This window comes from Epinephelus lanceolatus, chromosome 16 (genome assembly GCF_041903045.1).
Source record: "Epinephelus lanceolatus isolate andai-2023 chromosome 16, ASM4190304v1, whole genome shotgun sequence".
Taxonomy (NCBI): Eukaryota; Metazoa; Chordata; class Actinopteri; order Perciformes; family Serranidae; genus Epinephelus; species Epinephelus lanceolatus.
In genome coordinates this window covers 6594817-6605183 of record NC_135749.1, presented here as the reverse complement: position 1 = coordinate 6605183, position 10367 = coordinate 6594817, and the positions used below count along the sequence as shown (strand labels likewise).

Genomic DNA, 10367 nt, shown 5'->3' with positions numbered 1-10367 from the left:
ATTCCAACACTGACATTTACACTGAGACGCCTGCAGGGTAACTGTCTGTTGACAGTGTTCACGCCCATTGGCTTGTCATACTCCAAACATTTGAGCTACTGCCTCTTTATCTCAAGTGTACACATCCAAACCAAAGGGCTTACCTGTGTGTTTATGTTCACTTCGTACTTGATACTTACTTCTGTACAATGCTTCCTATTCAGCCGACCTCTGGTAAGAACCTTTTGTTATCAGCTACATATTTGTGTTGATGAAGTTGCAGTGTGCGCATTGTTGTGCTTCTGTAGGACGAGACTGTCATCAGCTAACCAGTGAGAGCGTGTATTGTTGTTTTTCATTGTCTGGGTTGCCACTGTGGTTGTTACATAAACTTTTTTGAATTAAGTACATGTTAATTGTTAGCACTCATATTGTGTTTAATTTAGTCAAGCTCATGTTTAAAGAGTAAACTGTGATTCCATGAAGTTAGGTTGCTGACTTCTACACAACATAAATGTCAGAGATCAGTTTAGTAAATAAAATGCTGAAAACATTTACCATTTATGTGCTACATTTGACTTAAATGCAATATTTTTAAATGTTAATCTCCCATTTGAATACTGAAGATACAACATTTTGTTTTGCTAGTTTTATTGGAAAACATTTGTAGCAGTAAAGATGACACTGCCATATGAACTGATTGAAAGTAGAATATAAGAAAAAATAGTAAAACATTTGGTTTAACTTTAATAGACATTACAAAATCATTGCGCTTGGTAGGTTCATTGTCAATTGAAAAACACCACACTAAGATGAAGTTGGGCAAAATCAGTGGTGCTCCCTCTCTAATCTGCACTGCCTCAAATCTTGTTTGAATTAGGAGAGTTTAAACGGCCCAAGGCAGACATTAAATATCTGTCCCTTCTCAGTTCTCCACTGAAAACTCTTTTTGTGGGCCTAAACAAATTTGTTACTTAACTATTCAGCTGCATGCGGAGGAGAAGTCCCACCCTAGCTTGGGAACCAGACAAACCTGTAAGCTCAGTTTTTTTTCAGCTCTGGTAGACACATCTTGTACACTTCATGCCCAAACAGGTTTCAAGTTGATTTTGTCACGGTTAATACTGCAGGCAGGTGAACCCAAATGCAAAAGCAGCCACATGGCAACAGGGTCTTGAAGAAAATACTCATTTATCACCAGATTCTGGGAACAGGCAGACGAAGGGAAAACACAACTGGCTGGCTTGAAACACGAGGAGCAAAAACAAATGTGGAACGCCAGTAACTGACAAGGAACCAGCTGGAGTAGGTGGGACCGGCACAAGGAGTCAAAGACAAGGGAGAGTGAGAACAGGTAAGTGGACTGCAGGACTAGCAAGGGATATGTGAGGCTCAGGGACAGGTAAACAGACAGGAAGTAAAACAGAAATGACACATGAGAAGGGAATCTAAAAAATAAAACAGGAAACAGGTCAAACATGAATCAATAAAATGAAACAAAGACAAATGCAGACAGAAACCCAAGAACAAGGTGCTAGAGATAAGACATTAAACAAATAGCCAGGATCATGACAGACCTGGCCCAGAGCGGGTCATGTATAACTGTTTATCTAATCTGGAACGTGCATCAGATAATGACCGACAACTTGCAGAGCCTTAGCACTTTAAATGCAAAATATGTGGTGACATAATTTTTGGACTCTATGGCAAGTATGAACCTTGCTTAAAGAGAAGTGCTGTTGAGGCATTTTCAAAAACAACCAAGATGGCTGCAGCTCTTTCTGTTTAAGTATTATTTTCAAATTCTGATGTCAAAAAGAGCAACACTCATTGACAGACTTACTAATGCTACATCATCACAGCTCATCTCGGCACACTGTAGTGTATTTACATTTGTCCATCGCTCAATGTTACGTCAAGTGTTTGGCTTCTCTGGTTGGCTTTAGGTCTATCCAATTGCGTCCAGAGGCGTTTTCGTCCATGGCCATGGATAACGCCCCTTGGAAATTGAAAATGAAAGCTGAAGTTCCAGACAAATTCGCATTTGTGATTTGGTCTGGTGACGTCAGGCTAATCATACCCTTTAATATTTGGACAAAGATCAGTAGGATGCCCCAAACGTTGCTAGGCATACTGTGCAGGGGCAGAGGCCCCCAGTCAGAAGCCCCGGTGCCCCGGTGAAGTTGTCTGGCAACGTGCCTGCAGTAGTGGTGTCGGTGTGAGTCCCAAATAAAATGTAAAAAGCTCTTTAATTTTTGTGTTTTTCAACCGATTGTAATGAGTCAATTTTATCTGGATCTGGATAATCTGGATATTTAGGCTAATCACTACTGCTCAATGCTTAGTAGAGGAGTGTGTTAGGCTTATATCAACTGAATTATTTATGCGCTGAAAGATAAATCATCACAGTCATTGATTTGGCGTATTCCTTAATTAATAGTTGTGAACACGTCCCCATTTATTATAATTGAATAATTGAATGTGGAAGTACAGCTTAGCAACTTGCTAGTGCGCTAGCTAGCTAACGCTGTCTGCTTATTAACACCTTGATCATTACAAAGTACTCTTCACTTTATAAAAGGCCACCACAAGAAAACGTGGTCTTTATTTATGTTAACTTAGAGACTATCATTTGTGTTTAGATCGGTTCATCTGCATCCAGGCAGGGAAAATGAAAGACTCGCCGATGTAAGCGATGTAGCTAACGTAGCTAGCACGCTGGCTATGCTTGATCAATGACAGGTAGAAACAAACATCTACGATCCATCATCCATTTATTAATCTAAACAAAGAACATGTTTTCTTGTGGTGTCCTTTCTGAAATGAGCAGTGGTGAAAGTTACGAAGGAGTCAATAAGCAGACAGCGTTAGCTAGCCAGCTGAAAAGCTGTCTGTTACTTCCTCGTTAAATTATATTATATGAGGACGTCTCCACAAGATTTAACCAGGGACAATAAGACATATCCATGCTTGACAAATGTGAGTTTTTAAAGTTATTTATGATGATAAATTGTCTTTCACACATCAGTAATTCAGTTCATGTAAGCCAAACACACACTCCTCTACTGAGCGTCCAGCAGTCGTTATCCGTACCGCAGAAGAAACTTTATTTTCCACTACACAGAGATCATAATGTATGTGTATATGTGTATATGTAGATTGTCTTGCACTAACAAACTAACGAGCAATGTCAACATTAAAGTGACCGGACATCTTCATGTACCTTGGGGAAAAACCCTGCGTCCATAGAAAAACTCAAGACATACAAACCTCTCCATTCATAGTTTTATACTTTGCAGTCACCTCAAGGATGTTTCATATGGAGATTTGTCAAATGATTTTTGTTTGTTATGGGCATTAAACAAAGCTATATAACACATAAACAAGTCAAACAGCTATTTACTGATGGCAAACACTGCATGGCTCAGTATGAACTTTTTTTCATTGCTTCAATGTATTTTAGAAAAATGTAAATCCCGTTGCCACTAGGTGTATGTAAATATAGGCCTAAATATTTCATGCTAACTGAAGGGCTCTATTTATTGCATATGTAACTATTAGGTAGTTTTTTGTTTACATCAAATTATAGGAACCATCTTCTTTAAGCTTCAAACAGCGTCCTAGGTGATGGTTTTCAATAAAAATTAAGGTTATCTTTTTTTGTATTCCTGTTATGACATCCAGTGGCACAAAAAGACATGTTTATTAGGGGTATCTTATTACAGTGAAAGTAGAAATGCTCCATCAGAATTTAACAGTTCATAATTAGGAATGTCAACAGTTACATGTATGTCAGTCTATAGGTTAATTTTGTACTCACACTATGCTGTACCACAACAAAGCTTAAAAGTATTCACGCTACACTGGTTAGCTAGCCGCCACCACTCTGTATTGCGCACCAACTGGGTTGGGTGGGAGCTAGCTAGCATCAGCGCTCATTCAGTGATTATTGCTCGTAACACTGTTCCGACCCGTGCAGTTGCTGTTCCACAGCAGTGTTACAGTACCCACCCTCCAATCTTACCTCAAGTCGCCCCAGTAACTAAGCGGCTTTATTTTGAGCTGCAAAACTCCTTTAGCTTTGATAATATTGTTGTTTGCTACTATATTAATGTTCTGAATGTAAACTGAACCTGGATGGAAAATGACACAAATACAGAGCACACAAAAAAGTTCAAGTTAATATAATGTTAACTCTTAAAATCTCTGCAGGGACCCAGCGTTCATCAGTCAGCTACTGACAGATATGGCGACCATCATGATGGAGAAAATCGGGCGAGTGTTCATCACCCTGCAGCAGATCAGGGAGGTTCCCCGGATGCTGACTGAGGCTGCACCCTCCATGCCTGGCACCGTAAGAGACATCGATGTTCCCTACTACTTCAGGGAGAGCTACATCGGCACCGGCTACAGACCACTCAACGAGAACTGGCGCTACTACTTCCTGTCTTTATTCCAGCGCCACAATGAGACCATCAACGTCTGGACTCACCTGCTGGCGTTTTTATTTTTCCTGGCTAGATTGGGGCAACTTGCCAAGACTATAGACTTTGTTAATGATCCTCATTCGTGGCCCCTGTTGATCCTTATCCTGTCCTCCTTGACCTACTCGGCGTGCAGTGTAATCGCTCACCTGCTGGGTGGAAAGTCTGAGCTGTGTCACTACACCTTCTTCTATCTGGACTATGTAGGAGTAGCACAGTATCAGTACGGCAGTGCTGTAGTTCACTTTTACTATGCTGTGAGTGAGGGCTTGCACAGATACATGCATGGGATCTTCATGCCCACTGCTGCCATCCTCAGCTGTCTGTCATGTCTGGGATGCTGCTATGGCAAGTACTGCAGCCGCAGCGTACCACCATTGGGGCGTAAGGCATTTCAAGTGGTGCCCTCAGCGCTCGCCTTTATCTGGGATAGTACTCCTGTGGCTGGAAGACTCATGTCATGGTCTACAGCCAGCGATGACCCAGCCCTTATTTATCACTTTGGCCAAGTGGCGTTCTTTCTCAGCTGCACCTTCTTCTTCACCTTCCCTCTGCTGGAGCGCTGCCTCCCAGGGCGGTGTGATTTTGTTGGACAGAGCCATCAGGTGTTCCATGTTTTACTAACTTGCTGCACCCTGTGTCAGATCCATGTCTATCACCTCGACTACATGGATCGTAGGAAGCTGTACTCACGCCTGCATAGGAGCAGTGATGCCGCTCTCTTTGTGCAGCTGTATGTGGTCACTGTGGTTGTATGCGCGCTGATTGCTGCCTTCATGCTAAGGAGAGCTAAGCGAGGGCTTGACTGCAAAGCCAAGTCCAAATGATAGATTGACACAGATTAACCTGTCTCTGTCCAAAGCTAGAAAAATCCACCAACAAGCACCTCAGAAACTCATTGATTGACATGTTGTACTGTGTGTTATTGGTTAAATTTGCACACAGTGACAAGTTGTTTTGTGGGGTTTTACATGCCAAGACATGACCAAGAAATAGTACGGCATATAACCTCCCATAAAACCCCTACTTGGTGTCGTCACACCACAAAGTCACATCGACTTGTCCATGTGAAATAGGTGCTGGTGGTGATTCAGTGACTACTTGCAAGGCTAGCTGGTGAACTGCTGTAGGTCACAAGCTAGCCACCAACATGTCAGCTGGCTGGGTCAGCACTAGTCAACCTCTGGAGCCCCTCTGTTTTCTCTCTTCTGTTCTGTTTACTTTCCCCTTACATTTTGTTCACTATCGCACACCATTTTGTTCAATGAAGAGTCATTCAAGAGGGAAACTAAAGCTCTTCAAGATAGCGAGCTTACTAACGGTCACTTAGCTTGCTCCATTCTGGACTGTACAGCCTTCCATTCCCTAAGAGGTCAGCACTGTCAGTACTTCTCGCTGTTGTTCAACGGCATGAATCTGTGCATCATAGTTCACCTGTTCAGCTGAACTCTGCGCAGAACATTTGCATCGATTAATTTAACTCTTTCAGGTGAATCCTCCAATTGCAGACATTCTATTGAAATTGATTCTGCCACAACTTTTGCCGTTTTTAATTATGTTGTGTCCAGGTCTTTAGACTTCAGCTTTAGTTCTGATTAAATAAGATATAACATGTTAAACGAGCTAGCTGTATGGATGCATGGAGCCAGCATGGATGTATTAAGAGCCGTTCATTCCTGAACGTTGCTCAGTGACACATGAAGCCAAAAATGCTCTTCTTCCGTGGTAAGTAATTACTCTGATGAAGCGCTGCTTCTGCATCATTGGACTCATGACAGAGCAAGCATGCTCGAGACTTCCGCTGGCCAAGCTGGCTACTTCCAGTTTAGCACGCCACTAACTTTAATGGGATAAAATTATTTGATCTTGCGGCACTTCTAGACTTTGTGTTTTTTGACCAAATGGATTAAATCCTGCTCAAAAAATATAAATGTATGTATGTAAAGGCAAAAAACACCAAAAAGTAGCTTCAAAGCTTCAAAGCCCGATGCACTTCCTTGGGGCCTGGCTCATACTCTTCATGCTAAGCTAAACTAAGCTTAGCACAAAGTGAATTTTGTAATGTGCTGGGTCAACGTGTAAAAACATGGGCCTGTGTGTCCAAAAATGTAGTTACTGAAGACCAGATACGAGGATAAGGATGTTATATGAATAAACGTGCCTTGTCTTGTCTTGCCTTGTAAAAGAAACAGGTACCTACATATTGTAATTTTCAGGGATATGCCATCCTGAAATGTTCAAGGTTGACTCCACCCTAAACATACACATCATTTTACATTTCGTGAGAGGAACTATTCAGCTTGTGAAAACACGTTATGATATCCTCAGGGTTGTTTCAGGTCTCATCGGTCTATATGTGCCGTTTTGAGGTCCAGGCAGCACTGGCTGCTGGCAACCTATTGTTCTTGAGGGGTTCAAACCCAAAGGGCCGAAGCTGTATTGTTTCTGTGTGAATTTATTTATTAATGTTTCTTAAGTAATGCTTTGCAAATTCCTTTCAGGTGGTACAATGTAGAAACATTTAGTTTTAATCAATGATTGGACCTGGGCGTGGCTTATTACAATAAATCTAAATTTCCAGACATTTCACATTCCAAATGAAAAAAAAAAATCAAAATAAAATTTTGAAATTTGTTTAGCACATTCACTGAACTTTGACAAAGTATGATATGAGGTTTTAATTTTAGACTTTTATCACCAATGCTTGTGTCAGTGACTGTTTGACTGTTGTAAGTGCTTTAAACCTAAAAAGACAAAAAAAAAAATCCCCCGTTTTGTACATATGACATCATTGCAACAAGTTTTGAGAAGGTGTAGAAAACCATGTTTTCCTGGTGGTGCAGTTAGAGCTCATCTACTCTGTGGATGTAGAGGTTTCAAGGTTCAGTTCCCCAGGTAGGCGGGTACTTTACTTTGTGAACATTGAAATACACTTGATAAACGCAGGTTGATGTGTGATGTTTTTCAGGGTCGTATACCCAACAGTCACATTGTTGTTACTCTCTCTGCCTCCTGCTTCTGAGGCTGGTTTGTCTTCCTAGCCTCAGAGCCGCTGGGCAGGGTTGAAGATTTTGTCAGGAAACTATACCTGCACTGGTAGATCTCCTGTTTCTGCCCATCTGTTGTGATGTGTTACTTTATCAATTTCCAACTAATCGTCCTAATCTTCTGTGACGAATCTTATTTTAATGCAAAGGTTAAGTGTTCAAATCACAATTTTGCCATCTTGCAGGTGCATTTTTCACAATAACTTTCAACACTTTGAACATAGTAGCACTATTTGTTTATGAATCAATAGAAATGAGATCTGTTGTCACATGAAACATATTTGCGCACAAGCTCATAGGCCACATGGAGTGTTTCTGTTGAAAATGAAACAAGGATTCAAATGCTTGTAATGTGCTTGGACCTTGATAAATGTCGCTTGTGGCTTCAATTCATGTCATTTTAATTGCATAAAAATGATCTATACACCTCAGTATAACTCTACTTGATAATTCATGTATCTGTATGCTTTATTTTTTAAAACTGATTTATGTTTACATTAAATTTCTTTAAAAACCTAACTTTTCTCCTTTATTTTTTCTCTCCTTCATTCATTCATTCATTAATTTTCTGTAACCGCTTATCCTGTTAGAGGTCACGGGGGGCTGGAGCCTATTCCAGCTGATACTGGGTGAGAGGCAGGGTACACCCTGGATAGGTCGCCAGACTATCACAGGGCTGACACGTAGAGACAGACAACCATTCACACTCACATTCACACCTACGGATAATTTAGAGTCACCAATTAACCTGCATGTCTTGGGACTATGGGAGGAAGCTGGAGCACCTGGAGGACACCCATGCTGACACAGAGAGAACACGCAAACTCTGCACAGAAGGACTCGAACCCCCCACCCCATGGTTTGAACCAGGAGCCATTTTGCTGTGAGACAACAATGCTAACCACCAGAGATGGGACCAAGTCACACATGTGCAAGTCTCAAGTAAGTCTCAAGTCTTAACCTTCAAGTCTCAAGTAAGTCCCAAGTCATTTTTTCTTGGGCAAGTCTAGTCAAGTCAAGTCAAGTCACAGGTTATGTCAAGTCAAGTCCTGTAATAGGTCAAGTCAAGTCCAAGTTAAGTCACCTTATTATTGTAATTTTACCTGCAGAATCTGATCTTAATAAAGTGAAAAGACAAGATATAAGTAACTGTCAGTAAACATTGACTTCATCGCTGCAGTGGTTACTTTGCAGGGACGACCCCCATGCGTGCGCGTGCACACACACAGGCACACACACATACACTAACCAACCAAGGCAGCGGCCAAAATCACCCATTTAGCTCATTTGACCCCGTGTTGCTCGTTCATAAAACGTACAGCCGGTCTTGTGAAGAACCGGTCGGAATGTTCGCTCATGTTTTCTCGGGTTAATGTTAGCAAAAAAATTAAAAAACAAGTTCCACCAAACCGACCCACCCGCCCACCCCCATATCGTATCAAGCTAACGTTAGCTAACTACCGACTAACCAGATAATATTAGCTAACTGACAAGCACTTACTGGACAGAATGGCTCTTCAAATGATGAAAAAGTTTGAAGTTGTCGCCTGGCTGTCCGAGATGTTTATGCCGCATGTCTTGCACTGTGCTGTTCGTCTTTTGCCGTCATAATGGTAATTCTGAAAGCCGAAGACGATGACTCTCGGTACCCCTCCCGCTGACATGTTGATGCCTATCTGATATAAGAGGGCCTGTTTCTCCAATAAACACGTAAGGTAGGTAGAGAGGGCATGACTGATTGACAGGGTAGTCATCCAATCATGACAACGCCATTCTCGGCCTGCGCTCCTACCGGGTAATCAACATTATTTTTTAAATTAATTTATTAATTTTATATTCTAACCGAAAACATGATGTAAATAACACTCAAGTCATTCAAGTCATCGTGTCTCAAGTCAAGTCCTGAGTCTTTAACTTCCAAGTCTTTTATTTTTTGTCAAGTCACAAGTCATCAAAACAGCGACTCGAGTCCAAGTCACAATGACTTGAGTCAACATTTCTGCTAACCACTGCAGCGCCTTTTCTCTTCTTGTTGTGTTTAATTTCTCTATATTCACATTTCAACTCATACTCCCTGACCAAATACTGTAAAGTGAATTATAATCTTGCTTGCTCTCAGATGGATCTACACACAGTGACAAATGTCTTTCTGCTTCCACCCAATGTAAATGACTTTACTTGACACATGAGCAGAATATATTTCGTACTGTCTCAGGTGCAGAGAGAATACTGTCCACCTCACTCAGATATATTGGTCCTCTGGCCTGCTCTGTGGCCTGGCTCCAGTCTCACTGTGTACTGGTGCGTACTGGTCCGTCCTGCACGGCTCACTTACTCACTTGAAGCCCTGAATCAGCTAAATTATGGCACTGTTGGACTCTCTCCCACATTCCTCCTGTCTGACTCACAATAGAAGGGGCCAGCCTGCTTCCCATGTGATAAATTCCAAATTACATTTCATCACAGCTCATAAACCTAATGGAGCTCAAAATACTTGATGCAACAATAAACAGCTGATTTGTTGATGTTTGATAAACAAAAAGGTCATGGACAGTTACAATTTTAATAGTCTAGATGATTTCATGTCACTTAGCCTACTGTTGTGTGGTCTAGTGGTTGGACAGAGTGTACCAGAACTGGACAAACCCAGATTTAATCCACTTGGCAGCCATGTGTGAAGTTTCCTTGACCATTATTAAACCCCCTAGCTCCTTTTGACTCTCACAGTGACTGGTTCTTTGGAAGGAGAGGCAGAAAACAGTGTTTTTTTTTTATTCAATGAATTTCAGAGGAGCTCCTGGTAAAGAAGAGAAATGTTGTAATTGTGCCAGCAGTCACCAAGGACTAAATGTTTAAG

The 10367-nt window shown here is 41.4% G+C and overlaps 1 protein-coding gene across 2 annotated transcripts; it reads left to right on the top strand.

The window, feature by feature from the left end:
• LOC117263514 (membrane progestin receptor alpha-B-like) lies at window positions 1-8029 on the top strand. 2 transcript variants are annotated; one of them, XM_078175707.1, is made up of 3 exons: window positions 8-213; window positions 1181-1333; window positions 4192-8029. In XM_078175707.1, the coding sequence occupies exon 3, from the start codon at window positions 4226-4228 to the stop codon at window positions 5288-5290; it is 1065 nt and encodes a 354-aa protein (XP_078031833.1). In that variant the 5' UTR covers window positions 8-213; window positions 1181-1333; window positions 4192-4225; the 3' UTR covers window positions 5291-8029. The 2 variants fall into 2 exon arrangements, with proteins under 2 accessions (XP_033492837.2, XP_078031833.1); XM_033636946.2 differs by lacking the exon at window positions 1181-1333 and having other exon boundaries at window positions 1-213.
• The last annotated feature ends 2338 nt before the right edge of the window (window positions 8030-10367 follow it).

What these genes read in the sequence shown, in the direction of transcription:
- LOC117263514 (XM_033636946.2), top strand. Translation starts at nt 4,226, where the DNA reads ATGGCGACCATCATGATGGAGAAAATCGGGCGAGTGTTCATCACCCTG.